The sequence below is a fragment of the Tursiops truncatus genome, chromosome 1 (assembly GCF_011762595.2).
Source record: "Tursiops truncatus isolate mTurTru1 chromosome 1, mTurTru1.mat.Y, whole genome shotgun sequence".
In the NCBI taxonomy this organism is placed as follows: Eukaryota; Metazoa; Chordata; class Mammalia; order Artiodactyla; family Delphinidae; genus Tursiops; species Tursiops truncatus.
Window position 1 is genome coordinate 30,405,800 of NC_047034.1, and position 26,589 is coordinate 30,432,388.

At 34.6% G+C, this 26,589-nt stretch overlaps 1 protein-coding gene across 5 annotated transcripts in view; it reads left to right on the top strand.

Annotated features, from left to right (window-relative positions):
• RGS7 (regulator of G protein signaling 7) overlaps positions 1 to 26,589 on the top strand; it is a 592,608-nt gene that overhangs the window by 453,461 nt on the left and 112,558 nt on the right. For all 5 annotated transcript variants that reach the window (XM_073801627.1, XM_073801618.1, XM_073801639.1 and 2 more), the window contains 2 exons: positions 4,095 to 4,201; positions 8,881 to 8,932. In XM_073801627.1, coding sequence (XP_073657728.1) covers positions 4,095 to 4,201; positions 8,881 to 8,932 — 159 coding nt within the window. The remainder of the gene's footprint in view (positions 1 to 4,094; positions 4,202 to 8,880; positions 8,933 to 26,589) is intronic.

Genomic DNA, 26,589 nt, shown 5'->3' on the forward strand with positions numbered 1-26,589 from the left:
GCCTTGTCGGAGAAAAAAAATCTTCTGCGTATGTGATTTTTCTACATGATTAATCTTACCTTGCAAATGCCTATTCTAAAAAAAGTATAATATTTTGAAATATTTCTCTAATGACCACTTCCCTGTCTTCTTAGAGAATAACAAGTTTAACAAAATCTTTCCTTTATGACTCAGAATCATCATGATAAATGTCTGTTATTTTACTATTTAATAACTTACCTCTGTCTACTTTTTAGTTTTTCTTTCCTTGATGTCGTATCATCGGCTGTCATTTTTTTTCTATTTTGAGTGGATTTCCTTCTAAAATACTACTCCCCATAACACTAATCATATTTGCTACATCACGTATGCTGTGTTGATAATGAAACGATCACATTTGCTAATATATACACATAAAAGTAAAAATGCATGACAGGAATAAAAATAGAAGATTTAGTGAAATTTTGTATTATTATTTCTTCACTCAGAGGCATTGTTCCATTGCTGTGAAATTATAGGATATATTTGGGAGATGCTGAGATTACCCGCTGTGGGATCCCTGGATAAAGAAGATATTACTGAGTTCTGAAAATATGTTATAAATACAGAACTGAATATAGAAATATGTATTTCTACATATGGAAATATAGAACTGAACACACAAGTCTCTTTTATAGCATGCTTTTTATCCTATTAACTTTCTGAAGTCGTTGTGATTCAAAAGCAAATTACATCATGCAGAATTCCTTTTACTTTTAAAGGATTTTGATAATTCTGTTGTTTAAGCATTTAAGGCGAAGTAATGCAATGAGAGCATCAGGCTTAACAAAGCTACACTACGTTGTTCACATAGTAACAGTTGTTTAGAGATGCATTTTTACTTCTCGGTTTGTTCGTGGCTTGAACATCCAAATGGAAAATAAACTGGAATCTTAATGGTAAGTTTATTGTTGAAGTTTATCCAGTTGTGTGGGTGACGTGGATAACACATGTGCAAGACGATTTATTAGTAATTATTTTGCTAAGAAGCATAATGTTGTGGGCCTATCTGGTGCACCATTATTGGGAGGGTGATCTTGATAGACTACCCATTAGATTCTTTCAACACTTAGTTCCAAGACTGCCAGTGGTCCTCCAGCTTCTTATTAGATTAAGGCTGTGCTGAGATTCAGGGGCAGCTGGATCATGGGGAAATGTAGCTCCATGCTTATTACTCACAATAAACTATCCCAAGCCCACCCTAAGATCTCTTAGTGGTGTTTATGCCATTTATATCACTATTATCTTTTCCCATATAAAACACTTAGAACAGTCCCACCTCAAAAGCTTTAAAAGTATTTTGAAAAGATATTATGAACATCTAAATTATCTTGGCAAAGCGTAAGATGCTCATCATCACGACACAAGATAACTAGTATTTTTTGTGCAGTATATGTTTTTCATATTCCATATGTCATTTATTCATAAATTTACTTATTCACTCATTCAGTAAATACTGATTCAATAGCTACTTTTGCTATTGCTATGCTACATGTCAAGCTTATAGCCTTAAATGAGACAGAAAATTCACCCCGCTGCCCTGATTTTCATCTAACCATTCATCCTGTCTTGGTCATGTTCTCTGGAGGTCCTGTGATAGAGCATGTAACTTGTCCAATCTCAATCTCTCTAGGTTACTGTTTGACCAATGACCTTGAAATCATTTTATAAGGTTTGTTAGAAGTTCAGTCCTCTTATATATTAAGTTAAATAGTTTGATTTGACCTCTACATAGAACTATGTGTGGGCCATGCAGAAACTAAATTTTGATCTTATTGATACCGCCACAAATGTACATCTATTGAATTCAAGGCATTTAAAAAACCTATCAAAACCAATTTTCCTTATTAATAAAATTATGGAGCATGAGAATCTGTTGGAGGGTTGCAAAATGAGAATATATATCATTAAACCAAACAAAAACGGAGTATTGTACCTTGAAAAAAGAGGTTGAGATTACTTGCTAATTCACTATTATTCTCTTCAGCAAACATTTATGCAGGCCTAATTATGGTAGTGTTATGTGAAGAAAACCTGCAGACATTCATCTTGCCCTCTAGAAATGTATGATTTATCATATAATTAGTATCTATTGAATACAGAAATGTAAGAACTTGCTTATGTTCATTTGCTTCTGATTTTCTTTTCTGCAGCGTCCCTATATTTACTTACACTATGTTTTTCTAATCCTCATCAACACATTAGCACCTGTTTTTTGATGTTTCTTTGTTTTATTTTAGTCACACTCTTCCCTGTGCTTAGAGTTTAGAAACTTTACTATTAATCTTTCTGGGCATCTGTTCTCCTTTCTTGTATCTATACTCTGAAAATTTCCCCATGTGCCATAATTCAATTTACCTTTCTGGAAAGCAGTGCTAATAATATTTTCCTAGGCCACAGACTCCTGGAATAAAATGAATAAGATGATTGTAACAAGATAGGTGGACCACCTGACTTTGAAATCCCCAAACAGATGTAATATATTGCTCTGCCCAGGGCTACCAGACAGGAACACCCAGGGATTCTGAACATGACCAAGGCTGTAAGCACCTGCTCATTATTATAGGCCAGCATTCTTCACAGATCCTCTTGCCATTTTAATTTTATAAATAATCCACAAAAAGAAGACATAACTGGCTGATGCTATTTAGGACTGCCAGCTCCCCCACTCAGCCGAGTTGAAGGCAAATTTATGGAAGTGGATTTCCTGAAAGTACTTTAAAGAAAAGTAAAAATCATTCAGTGTGTAAATAATGAAGCACAATAGCTACCACCTGTTGAGTATCTACTATGCACAGGGTACTATTCCATCTTCTTCTTTATATATATTCTTATTTGATTTTCATACCAGCTCTGCAAGGTGGGTTTATTACCTCTATTATTACCTCTATTAAGGAGAGTTACAGAGAATTTAAGTAACGAAAGCTAGTGAGTATCTCCAAAGGTTTTGTTCTTCCCACAATATCACACTACCTCCTGAGCTTTAATAAGAATCACAGAATATGTGGGTATATACTGACAAGCAGCTTAGACTTTGAGAAGACCTTGACTTTGAACTAAAGGGATGCGTAAGTGATGAAAAAATCCTCCTTTGTAGAAAAAGAACATTCTATGCAGGGAGAGACTTGATTGGTAGTGTGAACAAGATGACTGGGACACTTAATAACAGTCTCTGGACACATGACAAAGAGGATGATTGGCAGTTGTTCTTTATTATTGACAAAATCAGTGGAGTGGAGGCCGGAGGTAGAAGAAGTTACCAATTAAAATATTTGCAAGATGTTAGATAATAATTAAAAGGGGCACTGTAGTAGCCCATTACAGGTAAAATTTAACAATTATCTTATTATTAGCCAATATAGGCATGGAAGTGAGGAGAGTAATTTACTGCATAAATTAAAGTATTATGTTCCAACTATTTCCCAGACTACTGGGAAAATATAATGTTTTCATTGTCATATAAACCTCTACATAGTTCGTATGTAGAATACTGTATACAGAGTAGTAAAAGCTAGAACAGTCTGGCCAACCACAGACTGCAGGCTCACTTAGTGCAGCATAAATTTTTCTAGATGCCTTAACATTGCCTGTTAACATTGCCTCTAGTAATGGTCCATATCATTAGAAAAATTGCTGATAGTATTGGAAATTCATATTACAGAGCAGGGTGTGATGCAAGCAAGAACACTTTTTAAAGTTTAAAGTGCTATATAAATGCCAAATAGAATTGTTTGTGGAAGGTTATTAACATATAGCAAAATATGTCCCATCTATAAAGTGAAGGAACCAGATTCTGTGATTTCAGGAAAAACCTTCAGTTTCAATGTTCCATAACTTTATGTTCTCATGGGCTGGTTGCCATGCAGTGTTGGTCATTGCACAGTCACTACCAGGAAGCAGAGCCATCTTAGTACCTTATGTGGAAGAGCTGAAAGAAGAAGTACAAAGACAGGCTTTTCAGAATGCTGAGAATTCCAATGCAAGAATGTGTTCAAATGACTTACATGGCTATAAGTCAACAGTTTTAAAGAGAGCTTTTATATGTGTTTTTTGGTTTGTTTATTTTCATGAAACAGTTGAGGCACTCCATTTGGGAACACTAATGGCTGCCCATGGCTACTTCTTTCCAATCTCGGATCATGTCCTCACACTCAAGGATGATGGCACCTTTTACCGGTTCCAAGTAAGTTTAATAAAAATATTCTTTAACAGTAAAAACAAGTCTGCATTTTCATTGTTTTACAAAAATTTTGAAAATTATGACTTATTTTACTTTGACTTAAGCTAGTTAGAATCTAATGATTTGTGAAAGCTAAATTGTGTGATGATTTAAATTATATTTTATATAAAATGTTTGAGAAAAATTCAGAGAGTGACAATGGAATTCACGAAGATGAGAGAGTTCATCTGTAAGTAACATTTATTTGCTAGGAAGGAAGTTGAGAGATTAACTAAATTTGTTACACTCTAGACCCTGCGTGATCCAGAGCCATCTACAGTCCAAGCAAATAGTCATGGGAATGCTTGAAGCTCCAGGATAGAATTTAGCTAATAAATACATATCTTCTGCATGTCTGAGACCTACAAGTCTATGAAGACTGACATGCATGATGCTTTGCGTGCATATACTTATCTGAGACAGGAAGCCACCTTAGATAACTTATAAACTGACAAGAGTCGTTCTAGGTCATTTTTCAAATGAGATACCTATAAAGAATAATCTTTCAGGAAATGATTGTGGACTCTAATTTCAGTTATTGAGCATTCAGTTGACACTTGAGTTTACAGTGGTTTACCTGAAGTGTATTCTACATTTCATTAGACATTATGGTTCATTAGTAACTGACTGGAAGATTCCAGCCTAAAAAAATTAAGGCATATATGCCAGAGTTCAAACTCTAGCTCTAGGTATTTTCAGAGGATTCTCCCCATCGTCCAACTTTTAGACATTGGAGCATTCTTCTCACTAGCTCTGAATGATTAGATGTTCTATATCTAAATAAAGTGACTTGGATGCCTAAGGACTTGCTTGGACTTTGCAGTTGAAAACAGAGGGAATATGTTTTAAAAAATTGTTCTCAAAGATCATTGTCCTCCTAGAAAACTCTCACTACCACTTCCTTAGGGCACGTCTATCGAAGGCAAATAATCATAGGACTTTCTGCACTGAATGGCTAGTAAATAAAGCAGTCTCCTGAAACTGTGATACTGACCTAAGTATTCAAGCAGTTTAAATTAGTTGAATCACTTAATTTTAAAAGGCTTTAAAATAATGAAGCTTTATCCTTTATAGAGTTAAATTTAAGGTAATGGTAGCTTAAAACAGCTTATTATTAAGTTAGAGTAACTTGTGGTCCTAAAGTTAGCAATTTAATAAATAGAAATTATCAGTGATTAGCAAACAAATTATGTATGTGTTACTAACACTTTTTGATTTTTTAAAAGGAGTTACTTTGCTATTGCAGGATCACATTTTCCATAAAATTTTATTTTCTTATACAAGTTTTTCATATGCAGACTCTAAGTAAACATTAGGCCTAAAAATTTCTTACAAATTCTAAATGAAATGTATTTTTTTAACAAAAATACCAACTTTTATCCATCTTCGCTATCAATATTACAAGTAAAATCATCTGTGTATAATATAATATATTTATAAGGGAAACATTGAATATAGTCTATCTGTTAACAATTATCTAATTCAAAAATTTCCCTCAAAACAAACTAGCTGAGACATGGCCTAAAATTAGTGGTGATGTCTTGAATTAGTATAATTTACAACCTTTAACTCTGCTGTTGTCATTTCCAGACTGAAGTTAGTAGGCAGACAAGGTGTTCTTTTCTTTTTTGTGGTACGCGGGCCTCTCACTGCTGTGGCCTCTCCCGTCGCGGAGCGCAGGCTCCGGACGCGCAGGCTCAGCGGCCATGGCTCACGGGCCTAGCCGCTCCACGGCATGTGGGATCCTCCCAGACCAAGCATGAACCCGTGTCCCCTGCATCGGCAGGCGGACTCTCAACCACTGCGCTACCAGGGAGGCCCCAGACAAGGTTTTATTGTCATGCTCATGGGTCAAAGATGAGCAAAGCTGGGAATGGATCACCCTGCATTCTGCAGAAAAGGAGAGACTGTTTTTAAAGAACTTTACAACAAAGCAAGGGAATGAGTACAAATGATAAACTAATTACATCACTACTAGGTATAGGCAGAAGTTTATCAAGTTCAATATGCCTAAATAGATGATAGATAATCTTTTAAATTACATGAATTAATGTTAAATATTAAATGTTAAAGATTTTAATGACACATCCACATTCAAAATAGGATAGAAACATGACATATTTGTAAATCTAATAACCATACAATCTAAAAACCAAGGGTTTAAAAACAAACAAAAGAAACCCCAGAAAAATCAGGGATTATTTAATTCCTGCTACAGTGTCTACCAAGGCATTAATTAGTTTATATTTGAACAGCTCTAATAACAGAAAATACATTATTGTTCAAAGTGTTTACTTCCATTTTTGTGTTGGTTCCAAGCAGCATTAAGTTCTTTATTACATTGAATTGAAATTCAACTCCATGGAAGGATTTTAAAAATCATGGGTTAAAATAGGAAACTTGCAATATTGTGTTTACAATTACTCCAGTGAATGATTGAGATTCTAACCATCATTAGGAATATGAAAAAGCTTTGGGGCATGAGTTTGAGGCAAACAGAACTCTTACTTTAATTTCACTGGTATGCCGCAGTAAATGTGTCTCAATTTTTCAATCATATGATTTTTGTATTTACTGTAAACTTGCAATTGTCTAATTTATCCTCCTTAGCTAACTGAAATTGAGTTCTGACATGATTATCCAGGTCACTTTCATGACTTTCATCACATTAGTATAGGTGCCAAAGATTACTGAGCAATGGCTAGACAGTTTTGGATCTGTTTTATTATGGCTAAAGAAGCAAACTCTGAAAAGCAGAGAAACTCATACATTAAAATGTCCTAAAGCCTAGTTTGACTGTGAAAGTAAATTTTTAAATTCCAACAAACTATAGGAGTTTGTTATTTAAATTTTCTTTTACTACAAATCAAAATATTTTTCCTAGAAAAAAAATCTTGCAATATTAGTGAAGAGTGTTGGTTTTGTGCCTTTTCCACATAATATCATAGGATAAAATAGCTTCATTCATTTATTTTTACAGTCAGGAAATTTTCACTAAAATAAATGATAGAAAAATAAAGAAAAATTATAAGAATGCTATTGAAAACATTCCTTGTGGTTTTGAGAAAAAAAGTATGTGTCTGACCAGTCTGACTAGAGTATATATTTTTAGTTAGATAAATAGGTATGCATACGCATGCGTGCACGTACACACACACACACACACACACATACACACACACACACACACACACACACCCCTCCCAAAATAAAGAAGCAACCCAAAGGGAATAATGCATTCTATGAGAAGTATCTCAAAAGCTAGCAGCCCACATGAAAGGAAGATTTTTTAACTACTTTGTTTCTCTATGGTTCTCCTAGAGTAGTGACCCAGTTTTACTCTCAGACTAGGTTAAGTGGATTCATTTGCCAAGGAGGGGGTGCTGTATAAAGCCTTGATATCCCCCTTTATCTAGTGCTTCAGCTTTTTTACCCTCTAAATGTATTCTGTCACTTTGTTCATATATATACAAAATTAGTATTAGTATCCTTCTTTATGATACTGGAGCAATTCCCAAGAAAGCATAGAGGGTAAATCAAATCCCCTGGGAGTCCTAAACTGTTTGGAAGGGCTCTCTCCCAGAGATTCAAACAGTTCTCCCAATTACCCTTTTCCTCCCTTGAGAGTCCCTCTTCTAGAAGGCAGAATTATCAAACAGGTAATCAGAGATTACCCTAAATATGCTTGTTACACACAGATTGTTAATATAATTGACTAATAAATATAATTAAGCCCACAAGGCTGACGTCTGTAGTCACTGTTCCATTGAATTCCAGAGCCATCATCATCCAAGGAAACAGTTTGAAAGAGTAGACTGGTGGTGATGGAGTATCCTCGGGGTCTGGAGCCAAGCATGTCCAGCCATGAGGGCTAGAAAAGCCCTATCAGAAAATATAACATGCTGATGATAATAATTGGGTTTTCTCAATCAGATATTTTCTTTGTAGTTTCATCAGTTTCCAGAATTTCACAGAATCATGTATCTGTCTATTGTTAAGCAATCAACTAAGTTATTAGTTAAAAAAAATCATCTCTGACTTGTGCAGTTTAAAAATTTAGAGTAATAAGTGTCTCTATCCAGAAATATTTTTTAAAATGAGGGGGAAAAGTTGTTTTAATCTAGCTGGATAATGTTGAGAGCTGCATTATATAATTAATAGAACCAAGCAAATGATCGCCAGATCTTAAGGAAAGATTCTGACGGTTGAACTTTTGGATCTACTGAGGGCAATGATGAAATACATAAATCATAAAAAACAATTTGCTAAATTTAAACATAGCTCATCATGAGTCTTCCTGAATATAATACTTTGCTTTCAGTCTTTGTGTATTAACACTTTTTATTTGAATAATGCAATCAGTCCTTTTACCTTTTTGTCAGATGACATACAATTGTAGCAAATGAACACTGTCTTAAATACCTGCTGGTGCTGCACCTATTTGGAAGCTGAACAATTGCTTAGCAAAGTAAATGTAAAAGAAAAACCTTACAATGCCTCTCTGAGTACTTTTTCTGGGTAATAAAACATACATTGTTAGCAAAATTCTAGGTAATTGCTGAAGATAAACACAGCTCATAAACCAGGAACCCCACTAATTCTTTATGTGCCTAACCTAAGTTCCACTTCTTTTCATTCCACAGACACCCTATTTTTGGCCATCAAATTGTTGGGAGCCAGAAAACACAGACTATGGTCAGTGCAATATCTCCTCATTTTATTATTGACAACTAGTGTGTATGGATGAACCCATGCTTGCATTTTATTATTTGTCACTGAGAAAAGAAAAGCACAGTTTTCAGTATGGGACTAATATTTCTAACATTGAATTTATGAATGGCCTTGTTTGGAAAGTCACCAAACCTGGTGGCAGCTTATTCCATGTTATAGTGCCCCCTGTGACTATTAAAAAAAATACTTTCTTCTGAATAGATGAAAGAGCTATAAACAAGCTTAAAAGGGTTTTTTGTTTTTTTTTTTCTGTATCACCTTGGTCTACTAGAAAGAGTAACAAAGGGGCTCAGAGAGCCAGAGTTTTAGTTCACGTCTCCTATTTAGCTATGATTTGTGGTAAATCCCTTGCCTTTCCCAGACTCCATTTTTCTCACTATTATTTGAGGCATCCTATGATTCTACAAGCAGAAGGTTTTGTTAAACATGAAAGGCCAAATGCAAGCAAAAGAAAAGATACAATAGGAAATTTAATCATAGTGAATCAACTTCAGTCAACTTAGAATGAACTCAGTTCAACAACCATGATCTTAGTTAAGCTCTTCAAGGAAATAGGCCCCTAATAAGTGCTCATCTTCTTACATCTTCCTGAAGGCTACAGTTTTCAAAAATAATATTGTATGTATGGTTTTTAAATATCATTTCTACAAGTATTCATTGAGGATTTGTTCCAATGCAAAGTGTTATAGTAGGTGCTAGGGTAACAAGGAGACTCTGACTTTATCTACACTGTTGAGTAACTCATAGGCTAGACGAGAAAAGGGAATTATACAGAAGGAGTTGCTGGGAAGTGCTGAGGGAATATAATAGTGGTATGTGTAAAATATATGGAAGTTTAAAAGAATAAGAGAGTGACTTTGAGGGTTTCTAGAGTGATTTCACAAAAGAACTGAGGGCATCTGAGTTGGATTTTAAAGGAGGGGAGATTTTTCAGGAAACAAGGCAGAGAAGGCATTTGAGGCAGAGTGCCAGCATGTTCAAAGACAGAAACTTCACAGCAATCTGGCTTTTGTTGGCTCCTGGAGAGACGTTTTGTAAGAAAACCATAGGAAAGCCCATGGAGTCATCCCTCATTTTTGTCATTTCAGAAAGTTGAATTTCATAGTTCATCCAAGGGTGGTCAGGTGCCAACCAAAGATTCAAACTAACATAATTTATGGAAGACAATCTGAAAACCAGAATACTGAACCATTAATAGAGAGAATAGATGATTCCTTTCCAGTAGTGGGAATGTTGATTTTTTTTCATCCAGGGTACACATTCTTCAAAACTGACGCACTTGGAGAAAGAAGTTAATTAAAAAAAACAAAAAACAAACAAAAAAAAAAACCTGCCGATTTGTGGATCTGAGTTGGAGAACTTTGTGATGTATTTTCTCCAACCTGGGATGATACCTGGGAATTATTTCACCAAAGAGTATGAAGTTCTAGTGGAGAAAATACCTGCACACCTGAGAAGGAGGTCATGGAGAAAAACCCAGGTGTTGGAGGCAGACAGACCTGACCACAGATACTGCCACAACGATGTACCACATACTAACTGTGTGACTTGGGCAAGCATGTAACATCTTTGAGCCTCAGTCTGCTCACTATTCAAGCAGAAATAATAATATTGACTTTCTAAAGTTGTTGAAATAACCCAAATTAATATGCCTAAAAAACTGGTATTGCTCCTATGATACTTAATAAATCAAAATTGTTTTCTGTCGTCATCGTTATTGCCTGACAGATAAACTGCCTCTGTTCCTTACAGAAAAGCAAATTCTTATTCTTAATGTTCTCTCAGTCCATATTTTGTGTTTTTCATAAATATGTTAGTGTTCCCAATTGCAGTTCGTGTTTCAGCACTTCACAGTAGATTAATGTTTCTGTGGTAAGGCCAAGGAAATGGCATGGCTTACACAGAAAATCATTTACAGAACACTCCTCAAAGTCAGTCATCTCAAAATTATTAATGTCATTCAGTTTAACATTAGCTCTTATTGGTGTCCATTTCAAAGGGAATCATCTTCTAAACTTTCTCCCGAAACCTGGAGAGCCTGCAATTTTTAACTAAAAATAAGCATAGTCTTTATTATTCTATTTGTTTCCCCCCCTGAATAAACATATACCTGTTTAAGTCTCATTTGCTTGGATTATATACAAGTGAAGAATAAAATAATTATTCAATAAAAAGTTATAGAAAAAATTAGAGGAAGTGAGATGATAATGATCTCAGACACTGTTCCACTCCTACAGGCAATGATGCTTTGTCTTCTATGATTTTTCTTTTTAGGTACAAGTATAGAAGCAATTCAAATTATCCAACTTCGAATTTTCTACCACCATTTATTTAAAGAACATTTATAAAGTATGAACACTTGCTTATAAAGAGGATGTTGATACTGTGATGTAGTTGGGTGTGAGGCCCAATAGAAATAATAGTGATTAGTTAGGCTGTTTATTCTGAGACAGCTTGGGGCAGACAGGAGTTTATTGCTTAAAGCAGGTTTAAAGAATGGTTTCTTATATTCTATTAGTATCTCATGTCTATTTCCATCACCAATTCAAACTTACTAGGAAGCCTCTGCAAAACATAAACCTCTTAGGTCAGTTTATGTGGAGAAACACTTTTCCATGGTTACCTTGGTTTTGTAGAAAAATAGAATATGTTGATCATGTTTAATGGCTAAGACAAGGCAATATGGACTAAAGGGCTATGAAAAAACACAGTACTTTGAAAATCAAGTTGTGTGAGATTTCTGGTATTTTTTCACCCAAGTACAAAATTATTCCAATCCAAGCCAATTAAAATGGAGTCTGGAATGGACTTCCCAGGTGTATTTGCATAAGAATCATCTAGTATAAAAGGATTGCAATGAGGGCTGGAGGCCAAGACACCAGGAAGTTTAAGAGAACTGTGATAAGAAGTAGAGACAGTAGTGGTGGTAGCAAACTAAAACAGAAGCGAGAGACAGGAAGTTCACTGATATCTCTAAGCACACACATTGCACATTGAAGTTCCTACAGATGATCACACATTGACCAATATCTTTTGTCTGGCTCCTTTTGAGGGTTAAATCTCCAATGTTCATATAGGACTTGAACCCCAAGAAATCAAAATTTCCAATAAAGACAGGAGCTGACCCTATACTTGTATGACTTACGTCACTCACTTCACCCAAATCCTAGCCCTGTTGGAGCATATCTTTATTGAAAACTTTTATATTTTGTTCATTGTAGATTTTTTTGCAGTTTTATTTTTTTCATATATTACATTAAAGTATTATTTTTCTTGATTAGTGAGTTTTTTGGCACTCCCTTGACTTTCGCCCCCTAGGCAAGTGCCATACTCATCTCATCCTAGGGCCAACTGAGACCAACATATGACAATTGCAGAAAGGCAGAGGTGTTCTCAACATAAGGACCTTTTAACAATGAAAATTGTCCGGAACTTGCATTATCTTGTAGGATGATGGTTGTGCCTCAGAAAACATTCAACCAAAGGCATGTATTTTCTCCAGGATGTTGTGAGGTCTTTCAGGCCTAGGGAGAGAGACTCCACTTACTGACCCTAAGAACTAGACATCACTAAGTTCCACCTGTGAAAACCATGCTGAAATAATATTAGAGTTCTGGTTGGCCAATCATAGCAATTGTATGCTGACATAAAATAATCACAGCAGCTTTGAGATAAATAGTAATTTTTTCCTTCAGGGACAGAATTTAAGTTGGTTAGTTAACATTGGTATAAAGATTGCTATAACCAAATACTGCATTTTGGGGATGGCTGACAAGGAATTTATGATTAGAGAGATTGAATACACAATAAATCAGTGAACTTTAAAATAAATGCATGAGCAAAATCAAATTAATAGCATATATAACTTCATGTCTGTGTCTTAAATCTTAGTTGACAAAATACCAATGCCTTAAATCTTTGTATATTAATAATTCCATGATATATAATATTGAAAAACTTAGAATTCAAGATTTGGGGGAAAATAGAAGAACTTCACTTTTCTAAAAATTAGTTTGTTTCTTGACCTAAGACACTGAAATGCTTTCCAAAATATTCATCCCGTTAATAAAATTGTGTGGTGTAGTGCGGTTCCTGCTTCATTCTCTTTGGCACTTAAGTTTTAAATTGTTTGTTTCATAAGACCTTTAATAGAGCCTCTACAGTTCTATGTAATAGTCCTACATAGAACACCTAAAACCTTTGCCGTTCACTTTTGATGACTCTGTCCCTGCTATGTCTATTTTTGAACTACATGTTAGTGGTTCCTAAAACCATGTTTTAGAGAAGAATTTTTTAAATTTCTATTTTTGGTACAGTTTTAAGTATACAAAAAATTGAACAGAAAGTAGGAGAATTCCCCTAAACCACCTCAATACCACCCACACTCTTTCCTATTATTAATATGTCACATTAGTGTAGTAAATTTGCTACAATTGATGATCTAATATTGAAACATTATTATTAACTGAAGTTCATAGTTTACATGAGAGTTCACTCTTTGTATTGTGCATTCTGTGGGTTTTGACAAATGTATAATGACATGTATCTACCACTGCCCTAAAATTTCCCAGAGTTCTACCTGTTCATCTCTCCCTCTCTCCTCCTGAACCCCTGTCAACCACTGCTATTTTTACTATCTCCTTAGCTTTCCCTTTTTCAGAATGTTATATAGTTGGAATCACACAGAATGGAGCCTTTTCAGATTAGCTTTATTCACTTTAGTTCCTTCTGAGTCTTTGAATGAAGTTGAAGAACATCTTGGATGTCCATTTGTTCCAGCACCATTTGTTGAAAGCACTATCCTTTCTCCATTGAATTGCCTTTGATCCTTTGTCAAATATTGGTTGACTATATTTATGTGGTGCTATTTCTGTTCTGTTCCATTGATCTATTTGTCTGTTCTTTCTCTAATACAGCACTTTCCTGATTACTATAGATTTATACAGTGTCTTGAAATTGGATACTGTCAGTCCTCTAAATTTGTACTTCTTCAGTATTATGTTATATATTCTGGGTATTTTGCTTTCCAAAAACTGTAGGATCAGTTTTTCAATACCCACAAAATAACCTGCTGGAATTTGGGATTGCAGATCAAATTAGAAATAACTGATATCTTGACAATATTGAGTCTTCCTATCCATAGAACATGGATTATCTTTCCATTTATTTCTTCTTTGATATTTTTCATCAGAATTTGGACTTTTAATAAAGCTCTAGTACTCATTTTGTTAAATTTATACCTAAGTACTTTTTATTTAGCACACTATTTACAGTTGTGTGCTAATGTAAATGGCATCATATTTTTAATTTCAAATTTCCAATTACTCATTACTGATTTATAGAAAAGCAAATTTTATAACATTAACTTGCTATAATCACTTTTTAGTTCTAAGAGTTTTTTAGTTGTTTCTTTGGATTTTCTATACAGACAAATATCTGTCATCTGTGAACAAAGACAGTTTTCTATTTTCCTTTTCAAACTATATACTTTTAATTCCTTTTTTCTTGTCTTATGGCATTAGCTAGCATGTCTTGTAAGATGTTGAATAGGAGTGGTGCAAGGGGACATCCTTGCTTTTTTCCTCACCTTAACAGTAATGCATCTAGTTTCTAACCATTTATTATCATGTTAGCTCTAGGTTTTTTGTAGATGTTCTTTATCAAGTTGAGGAAGTTTCCTGTCCAATCCTAGTTTTTCAAGAGTTTTATTTACTTATTTGTTTTTGTTTGTTTATAATCAGTACTATATTTCATCAAATACTTTCTTTGCATTTATTGACATGTTCATATGATTTTTCTTCTTTATTCTGTTGATATGACAGATTACCTTAATTGACTTTTAGTCAGCCAGTCTTTCATGACAAGAATAAATCTCACTTGGCTATGATGTATAATTCTTTTTATACATTGTTGGATGTGATTTGCTAATATTTTATTGGGGGTCTTTTTAAAATTGAAGTATAGATGATTTACAGTGTTTTCATGTGTACAGCAAAGTGATTCAATTACATACACATAAATATATACACATATATTCTTTTTCAGATTGTTTTCCATATTAGGTTATTATAAGATATTGAATGTGGTTCCCAGTACTATACAGTAACACTTGTTGTTTATCTGTTTTATATATAGTAGTGTGCATCTGTTAATCCTCAATTCCTAATTTATCCCCCCCCCCATTGGAGATATTTGCATTTATGTTCATGAGAACATTGATATGTAGTTTTCCATTCTTTTTTTTTTCGGTACGCGGGCCTCTCACTGTTGTGGCCTCTCCCGTTGCGGAGCACAGGCTCCGGACGCACAGGCTCAGCGGCCGTGGCTCACAGGCCTAGCCGCTCCGCGGCATGTGGGATCTTCCCAGACCGGGGCACGAACCCGTGTCCCCTGCATCGGCAGGCAGACTCTCAACCACTGCGCCACCAGGGAAGCCCTGTAGTTTTCCATTCTTGTAATGCCTTTTTAGGTTTTGGTATTAGGATAATACTGGCCTCAAAGAGTAAGTTAGGAAGTATTCCTTCTCCTTCTATTTTCTGGGAGCAATTGTGGAGAACTGGTATTATTTCTTCCATTTTAATGTTTGGTAGAATTCACCAGTGAAACCATATTAGCTTTGTGCTTTCTGTTTTGGTAGGTTATCAATTACTGATTAAATTTCTTTAACTGATGTAAGCCTATTCATATTATCTTTTTCTCCTTGTGTCAGTATCGGTAGATTTTGTCTTTCAAAAAATTGGTCTGTTTTATCTAGGTTTATCTGTTTATCAAACCTGTGAGCTAGAGTTGTTTATAATATCCCTTTATTATCTTTTTTAAATCAATGGAATCAGTAGTGAGAGCCCCTCTTTTATTTCTTATGTCAGTAATTTGTGTCTTATCTTGTTTCTTTTAGTTTGGCTAGAGGTTTATTAATATTGATCTCTTCAAAGAACCAGCTTTTGGTTTTGTTGAATTACTTTATTGGTTTCCTGTTTTCAAGTTCATGACTTCTTTTTTTTTTTAGTTCATTGATTTCTGCTCTAAAATTTTAGTATGTCTTTTCTTCAGCTTACCTTGGATTTAATATTTTCTTTTCCTTTTTTTGTTTTCTATGCTGGAAGCTTAGGTTATTGATTTTAGATCTTTATTGTTTTCTAATATATATATTCAATGCTATAAGTTTCCCTCTAAGCACAGCTTTCACTACATCACAGATTTTGATTAAGTTGTATTTTTATTTTCATTTAGTCAAAACTATTTTTCAATTTCTCTTGGGATTTCTTTGACTATATGTTATTTACAAGTGTGTTGTTTAATAACAGGCATTTGAGGGCTTTCTAGCTGTGTTTCTGTTATTAATTTCTGACTTAATTCCATTGATGTCTGAGAGTACCCTTTGTATGATTTCTACTTTTAATAATTTGTTAAAGTGTGTTTTATGGCCTAGAATGTGGTCCATTTTGGTGCATTACCTGGGAACTTGAGAAAGTTGTATATTCAGCTTTTGTTGGATGAAGTATTTTATAAATTTCAATTAGATCCAGTTGATTGATGGTGCTATTCTGTTCAACTATGTCTTCACTGATTTTTCTGCCCAGTGGATCTGTCAACTACAGATAGATGTGTGTTGAAGTCTTCAGTTATAATACTTGTCTATTTTTCCTTAAGTCTCTCAGTTTTTGCCTCCAGTATTTTAATGCTCTGTTGTTAAGAGCATAAACATTAAGGATTTTTATGTCTTCATGAGAATTAACTCCTTTATCATGTAATGCCCCTATTTATTCCTAATAATTTTTTTCTGCAGTCTACTTTGTCTGAAATTAATTTATCTACTCTTGTTTTCTCTTTATTAGTGTTAACATGGCATGTCTTTCCTCCCCTTTATTTGTAATCTATCTGTGTCTTTATATTTAAAGTGGGTTTATTATAGACAGCACATAATTAGATCCAGTTTTTAGTACACTCTGACAATCTTTGTCTTTTAATTATTATATTTAGACCATTCCCACTAGAAGTGATTATTAGTATTGTTGGATTAATATATATCATATTTGTAACTGTTTTCTATTCATTTCCCTTTTTCTTTGTCTTGCTTTATTTTTCTTTTTTCTTCCACCCTTTTTCTGCCTTCCCTGATTTTAATTGAGCATTTTATATGATTCAATTTTCTCTCGTATCTAAGTATATCAATTATACTTCTTTTTAAATTTTTAAGATTGCCCTAGAGTTTTAAATGAAAATTTGATGTAATTCTTAGCCTTTGTCCTCTATATGTAAGGTGTTCCCTCCTACTCCCACCCCAGCTTTGTTCAAGGTTTTCACTTTGTCTTTGGTTTTCTGCATTTAGAATATGATATATATAGGTATAGTATTTTTGGTATTAATCATGCTTGGTGTTATATATGAGTTTCCTGGATCTGTGGTTTTAATGTCTATTGGTTTCCTAGGGCTGCCATAACAAAATACCACTGACTACATGGCTTAAACAACAACAAAAATTTTTTTTTCTCACAGTTCTGGAAGAATTGTTGGTTTTTATTTTGTTCAGCAGTAACAATTTCCAAGCTACTTATAGGATGGACCAACAGTCAGAGAGCATTTTTTTTAAGGGAACTCCTTTATTTTTATATTTTATTTATTTATTTTTGGCTGTGTTGTGTCTTCGTTTCTGTGCAAGGACTTTCTCTAGTTGCGGCAAGCGGGGACCACTCTTCATCGCAGTGCGCAGGCCTCTCACTATCATGGCCTCTCTTGTTGCAGAGCACAGGCTCCAGACGTGCAGGCTCAGTAATTGTGGCTCACGGGCCTAGTTGCTTCGTGGCATGTGGGATCTTCCCAGGCCAGGGCTCGAACCCGTGTCCCCTGCATTGGTAGGCAGATTCTCAACCACTGCGCCACCAGGGAAGCCCCCAGAGAGCATATTTTTATAGGGGGAAAAATGAACAGATCATGACCAAGCTTGTTGTTTTTGTTTACTTTGTATCTGCTTTTCTTTCATTTTTTTTTTCTTCAGTATTGAATCCTGGGATGGTCTCTGAGCCAACATCTAAGAGAAATGGAAAACATAAAGTTGCCTCTTTCTGCTCTATGTGTTCTCCCTTCCCACTGGGCTTTGGAGAGTATCTGAAAAGCAACCATTAGTGTCTTTTGAGGTTGTTGTTTTCCCCTTGATTTCCCTGTAGGCAGCTTTGGAGCTGCTCTAGAATGGAAAGGGAGAGAAATGTGGCACTCTCGATTGGAAAAGCATGGTATAAGGGCAGAGAAACAAGATAAAAGTGTGTTTAAGCAGAATTCTAGTAAGCCTTTCATGTTCTTAAATTTTATATATGTTCTACTATAAACCTGTAAAGAACATAATTTACATGTTATGTTCCAACATTTTTTCCCAAAAGCTATCATGATCAGTGGTCATTTCTAAATTGATGTGCCCTGGATCAAAATCAGAGGTGAATTCAGAAAGAAGAATAAAATGTCACATCTTACCAGAAATGTCCCATCATGATTCAAAATTACAGATTATCTGGAATAGTTAAAAGTTTAAACCACAAAATGAATAAAATGAAAATCTTCACTGATCCAGCCACTTTGCAGTAATCTAATTTGTGGAAATGATGGACTCCCATACATCTCTTTTAATAAAAATGAAAATCTATATTTAATATTTTATTACTGTAGTTATAAAGGTAGTATTGGTAATATAATCTATTTTATAAACTAAATATTCACCATGTTTTAGCAAAAACAACAACAAATTATGTCTTAAAAACAAAATGCATTTACTCAATAAACAGAACTACTTTATTGTTTAAGACTTTTTAATTTTAGAGCTAAAGCATTTCAGGGAAGAGATATGGTCATCTGTTAATTATGTATTCTTCACTTCTACTTCTTTGATCTATGGAACTGACAAGTTAGGCAAGGTATTGTGTGATTAAAGTTGCAGGATACAAAATTAATACACAGAAATCTGTTTCACTTCTATACACTAACAACAAAAGATCAGAAAGAGAAATTAAAGAAACAATCCCATTTACCATCACATCAATTTAATTAATTAATTAATTAATTACCTAGAAATAAACCTAACTAAGGAAGCAAAAGACCTATACTCAGAAAACTATAACATACTGATGAAAGAAATCAAAAACGACATAAACAGATGGAGAGATATACCATGTTCTTTGATTGGGAGAATCAATATTGTCAAAATGACTATACTACCCAAAGTAATATACAGATTCAATGCAATCTCTATCAAATTACCAATAGCATTTTTCACAGAATTAGAACAAAAGAATTTACAACTTGTATGGAAACACAGAAGACACCAAATAGCCAAGGCAATCTTGAAAAAGAAAAAATGACTTGGAGGGGTCAGGATCCCTGACTTCCGTCTATACTACAAAGCTACAGTCATCAAAACAGTATGGTACTGGCACAAAACACATGTAGATCAATGGAACAAGATAGAAAATTCAGAGATAAACCCACACACTTATGGTCACCTAATCTATGACAAAGGAGGCAAGAATGTACAATGGAGAAAACACAGTCTCTTCAATAAGTGGTGCTGGGGAAACTGAACAGCTACATGTAAAAGAATGAAATTAGAACACTCCCTAACCCCATAAACAAAAATAAACTCAAAATGGATTAAAGACCTAAATGTAACATCGGATGCTATAAAACTCTTAGAGGAAAACATAGGCTCTCTGACATAAATCACATCAAGAACCTTTTTGATCCACCTCTGAGCATAATGAAAATAAATAAATAAATAAACAAATGAGACCTAATTAATCTTAAAAATTTTTGCACAGCAAAGGAAACCAGCAACAAAATGAAAAGAAGACCTACAGAATGGGAGAAAATATTTGCAAACAAAGCAACCAACAAGGGATTAATCTCCAAAATATACACATAGCTCATGCAGCTCAATATCAAAAGAAACAAACAACCCAATCAAAAAATGGGCAGAAGATCTAAATAGACATTCTCCAAAGAAGACATACAGATGGCCAAGTGTCACATGAAAAGATGCTCAACATCACTAATTATTAGAGAAATCACCTCACACTGGTCAGAATGGCCATCATCAAAAAATCTACAAGCAATAAATGCTGGAGAGGGCATGGAGAAAAGGGAACCCTCCTATACTGTTTGTGGGAATGTAAATTGGTACAGCCACTATGAAGAACAGTATGGAGATTCCTTAAAAAACTAAAAATAGAGCTGCCATATGATCCTGCAATCCCACTTCTGGGCATGTATCTGGAGAAAACCATATTTGAAAGGATACATGCACCCCAATGTTCATTGCAGTACTATTTACAACAGCCAGGACATGGAAGCAACCTAAATGGCCATCAAAAGAGGAATGGATAAAGAATATGTGATACATATATACAGTGGAATATTACTCAGCCATTAAAATGAATGAAATAATGTCATTCACAGCAACATAGATGGATGGACCTAGAGATGATCATACTAAGTGAAGTAAGTCAGACAGAGAAAGACAAATGTCGTATGGTATCACTTGTATGTGGAATCTAAAGAAATGGTACAAATGAACCTATTTATAAAACAGAAGTTTAGTCACAGATGTAGAAAAGAAAATTTTACCAGGGGAAAGGGGAGGGAGGGATAAATTGGGAGATTGTTGTTGACATATACACACTACTATATATAGAATAAATAACTAATTAAGTACCTACTGAGTAGCACGGGGAACTATATTCAATACTCTGTAATGACCTATATGGGAATAGAACCTAAAAAAAGAGTGGATATATGTGTATGTATAACTGACTCACTTTGCCATACAGCAGAAACTAACACACTGTTAATCAACTATATTCCAATTAAAAAAAAAAGATTTGAAAGGTGTGCTTGTGCCAGAGATGAGTAGAGCATGGGGGTGCCTGGTTTAAAAGTTAATTAAAATATAGCTTTCCTAAAGTGACAAGAAAAGAGGCTTCCTCCTGAGGGCAGTTTTCTGCAAGAGCTGCTTACAAAAGGAATAAACCATTAAATGGCTTGCTTTTTACCTGACTTATGCAAAGATTAAGACACCTTATTTACTCTCTTTCCCAAATATTATATGCTTTTACATATGCATATGAATATTGCACACACATTTATTTATTTATTTAAGATAAATAGATCATCTCTAATAGTTAAATAGTTCCAGTATCCATAGTTATGTGTGATTGATTGAAGCAGTGCTTTCTTCAAATGCCATTTGTAAATACATATTAATAATGCACTTTGGTTTGAGAGTTTGCTAACATCATTCCATGGACTTTACACATAAACTTAGAATTTTTATTTAAGGATGATACATATTTTAGTGAGTTAGAAAATATAATATTGCAATGATTTAGTTATGACTTGTTACATCCCTCTCTAAATTTGAACTTTTTTTTTTTAACATCTTCATTGGAGTATAATTGTTTTACAATGTTGTGTTAGTTTCTGCTTTATAACAAAGTGAATCAGCTATACATATATACCCATATCTCCTCCTTGCTTCTCCCTCCCACTCTCCCTATCCCACCCCTCTAGGTGGTCACAAAGCACAGAGCTGATCTCCCCATGTGATACAGCTGCTTCCCACTAGCTATCTATTTTACATTTGGTTGTGTATATATGTCAATGCTACTCTCTCACTTCGTCGCAGCTTACTCTTCCCCCTACTGGTGTCCTCAAGTCCATTCTCTACGCCTGCATCTTTATTCCTGTCCTGCCCCTGGGTTCATCAGAACGATTTTTTTTTAGGTTTTGGGTCGTATGGTAGTTCTATTTTTAGTTTTTTAAGGAACCTCCATACTGTTCTCCATAGTGGCTGTATCAATGTACATTCCCACCAACAGTGCAAGAGAGCTCCCTTTTCTCCGCACCCTCTCCAGCATTTATTGTTTGTAGATTTTTTGATGATCGCCATTCTGACAGGTATGAGGTGATACCTCATTGTAGTTTTGATTTGCATTTCTCTAATGATTAGTGGTGTTGAGCATCCTTTCATGTGTTTGTTGGCAATCTGTATATCTTCTTTGGAGAAATGTCTATTTAGATCTTCTGCTAACTTTTGGATTGGGTTGTTTGTTTTTTGATATTGAGCTGCTTGTATATTTTGGAGATTAATCCTTTGTCAGTTGCTTCTTTTGCAAATATTTCTCCCATTCTGAAGGTTGTCTTTTTGTATTGTTTATGGTTTCCTTTGCTGTGCAAAAGCCTTGAAGTTTCATTAGGTCCCATTTGTGTATTTTTGTTTTTATTTCCATATCTCTAGGAGGTAGATCAAAAAGGATCTTGCTGTGTTTTATGTCAGAGTGTTCTTCCTATGTTTTCCTCTAAGAGTTTTATAGTGTCTGGTCTTACATTTAGGTCTTTAATCCATTTTGAGTTTATTTTTGTGTATGGTGTTAGGAAGTGTTCTAATTTCATTCTTTTACATGTAGCTGTCCAGTTTCCCCAGCACCACTTATTGAAGAGGCTGTCTTTTCTCCATTGTATATTCTTGCCTCCTTTATCAAAGGTAAGGTGACCATATGTTTGTGGGTTTATCTCTGGGCTTTCTATCCTGCACAAACATTTAAATGTATTGTGTGTGTCGACTGAAATAAAAAACACACAATGTAAGAGCAGTGAGTTTCAGTTTTATCCAGGGACCTTACTGAGGACTAGAGCCCAGGAGACAGCCTCTCAGATAGCTCTGAGAAACTACTCTGAGGTAGGGGAGGAGCCAATATATATATGAATTTCTGGCTGGGAAATGCATGTAGTCAAGCATAAAATGATTACTGCTAATCACAAAGAGCAGATATCTCAAGTTAATTATTTTAGTGCTTTTTTATGTATAGGAAGATGCAAGAATCTGGGGTCATTGAAATTCTTCCTTAGACATGCATCTTAACCATCCAGGAGCCTGTATGTTCAAAGCACAGAATGCTTCATCCTATTTTTCCATCTTGAATTCCCCTCAGGGCACACTGTCTGTGGGCAACTGCAGTGGGTTGCCACTTAACCCTTTGTGTAAGGGGATAATGAATGACACTCTTTGTTCTTTTTGTTTACAAATGTATACTTGCATCACGCCTACATAAAATACACATATAGTTATCCAGATAGAAAATTAAAATAAGTCCTAAACATAGTATCTACAAAATAAAATTAAGGCTATATTAATATTTTTGAAATACCAGCCTAGTTTATAACCTCAATCTCTAGAAATGCTGTCTGTTATACTGAAAATAACTGCAGTTAACCAAGCCACCAGCTTGGAAGTATCATGTCGCTTATCTCTCCAAGTGGTGAAACAAGCCTATTGAGAAGATTCATACCTAATGATTTGTGCTACTTATTGGTTTCTGGTTTGGCTCCATCCTTACATTTCCTTATGAGTCTTTTCTTCCTGTCAGCTACCAATAATGATATGAAAAAAGAGAAACATATTTGACATATTTGATATTTTATAGCCAAAGATATTCAATTCTTAACTGCCTAATGTCAGCATTGTTATTTTGTATCTTTACATTATTATTTATTCATATATTAAGCAGGGAAAAGTTTTCCATTAACTGTGCTATGTATGATATACATATGTAAATATATTGTGTTCATGTTTGTGTATGTGTATTGGAGGTGGATGAGGGATGATTTTTTTGTATGGAAAGACCAATTTTGGAAGGATTGAAATACATTACAATTTTAAATAAGCAAAATCAGCAACATGCTTCCCAACAAGGAACTAATTCTGTGTCTTTGCAAGTCACGAGAATGGAATTTTTAGGACCTGCTATCTCTCAAGTGCTTTATATTTCACTGTTTCTTGAAGTGAGGCCCTGATTTGTCTGCATCAGCTCTGATGATTTTAAAATGCAGATTCCTGGTCTCTTTCCTGACCAATTGAATCTGAGACTTCAACCTGAGAATTAGCATTATTAATTAACTCTTCCAGATGTACACTATAGTTTGAAAAACAGGCAGTCATTATTTATTTAGTTTACCAAGTCTGATTAACTTGATATTTGTATTTCTGGTGTCTCTACATTTTCTCTCATTTTGAATGATCATTCCTGTTTGTTCAACTACATTTTAAATAATGGTATATCAGAAATTTGAATAACACTTAACAGCTTATATTATAACTTTACATACATTATTTGCTTTAATCCCTCTCAGGAAGTCTTCAGAGTATTATTAGCCATACTCTACAGATGAAAAAAAAAAAACAAAACAAAACAAACAAAAAAACAAAACCAAGAAAAAACAAAGGACTAGAGAGGTAAAGGATCTACCCTGCTGCTAAAAATGACAGAGCCAGGATTGGAACTCAGGACTTCTGACTGAGTTTTATGCTATTCCCATTCTACTATACTTGCCTTTCTTTCATGGTCCACTGGGCATGGGTGTTTCTCAGTTACGCCATACCATGGTGGCATTTATAAGACATAGCTAGCTGGGTGTTTAGCTACATGTGGCCAATATGCAGCTGCCTATGCAATGATATTATAGTTAAAGGCATTGTTACGCACAAGATAATTCAGGAAGGACCTGCACAGTGAGTCAAATAGAGGACCCAGGTTGAAACCTAGATTATATCAACATTTACAGACAAATTACCAGAAGAGGAACCAGCAAAAGAGAATGAGTAAGAGATGTGGAGATCAGATTTCAGTGAAGGGATGGGAAGTTAGGAAACAAAGGCAGTAATAAGCTGATAAGCTCAGACTGTTTTCCCAACTATTTGACAATGAAGTGAGAAGATAGAAAAGGATGGATGGGTGGATGGATGAATGAATGAATGGGATAGAAAGAAAAAAATGGAAAAAGCAAGCTTGCTCAGTAGATGGAAACGATGATGCAGGGTTAGTGGTATGTCGTTCAATATGGAAGAAAGATGGATTTATTTGGAAAATAAAGGGACGTTTTAATGAAGGGATAGAGACTAGAAAAAGTAGGATGAACAATGCATCTTCTACAGATGTTTGCCCAGGATACAGTAAGAAAGAGCAGAGGATTCCTAATTCAGTCCAGAATCTGGCACTTCTTTCTCTCTCTAGTGTGCTGATTCTTAACAGGCAATACCCTTTGGAATAATAATTTCCCATCCATCCGTGCTATCATTTAGAACTGAATTTCAAACTGATTATGGCACATTTTAGTAGGGTAAAAGACTGTATGGCTCCATTATCTTACCCTAAGTAAGTTTTAGGTAGAAAAAAAAACCTCAATAACAATAAAGTGGCACTGTATAGGAAAAACTGTGGAATAGATATGTTTGTTTCAAACAAAGGAATATGGATAACTCATATGTGAACTGTAATGTATGCATGTTTTTTGTGAAATTATTGGAAACCTATTGTCTTGGAATGCCTTGATGTAAATATGCATCATGACACACTGTGGGATTAACTAAATAATTTATAGCAATCTGAATAGTGGTGATAATATAAAATAAGCATTAATTTTCAATTTAAAGTCATTGAAAATTATGACCAACTCAGAACAACACTGCAGATGCTATAATATCCTCTTCAAAAATTACTGGAATCCCAATGATCCATAGATACATGTGTTCAAACTGTGACATTGCCAAGTGTCATGTGACAGTAAGACTTCCCAGGAAAATCTTACTTAGAGACCACAGTAAATTCTATTAACGGACTAATTTAAGTTTATGAATTTCAAATTTTAGTAACCTTTTTGGTTGTCATATCCTGATGCAGACTGAAGGAAACACTTGCAGCATTGGGTCATTTCACAGCCCTTCAGAAAGAGCCTTAGAGCAGTGGGCTGTGGGCCTAGTTCTGAGAATCATGGATTTGGGTATTTGTTTGGATTAACAAGCTCTCCCAGTACCAATTCCTTGGATATACCAAGTACGCCTTCTAGCTTTGTTGTGAATTAATTGAATCACATAATCAGGTGCCTTTCTTCAAGTGACAATACAGTAGAAGTACTTAGAAAACTGTAGTTGTGGTTATTCACTTGTTATTTGGCGATTTTCATTACAATTTTGTAATTACAATTTTGTAATTACAATTTCATGTATTAAAAATTGTAACTGTGGTTTATTTGGGACCTGGATCAGGATAGAAATATTCTGGCTTAGGTGGAGCTTTTTTTTTTACCTGGTGGGGTTGGAATAAAAAGGGGGTAAGGGGCTTTGACAGTATCAGTGTACAAGCAAAACTTCCCATTTTGCTTAGGCTTAATAATTACAGGAAGCACATTATTTCATTTAAAGTTTTACTAAAGAAAAATAGTTAATCATGGTAACCATGAGAAAAAAAAAAACACATTCACACTCCTTATGGAGACTTTTTTGAAGATCAAAGAATGGAAGGGAAAATTTAAAAATAACAAAGATCATTGGTAAGATCATTTATAATTTAAGTAAATACTAATAGGCAATGCATTTTACAAATTAGCAATACTATTTTATGAAGACTCAGTTTTCTCAAGTCTAGCAATTAAAGCGGCATTATTTTTTCATTGTTTTAATATAGAGTGGCTGGGGGCGTGCAGACTACTGTTCACTCAGTTTTTGGTCCTTGAAATTTTCTCAGCCTGGGAAGTTAGAGGTAGAACCTTCACACCCTGGATAGTAAATATTCTATATCCTATGACTC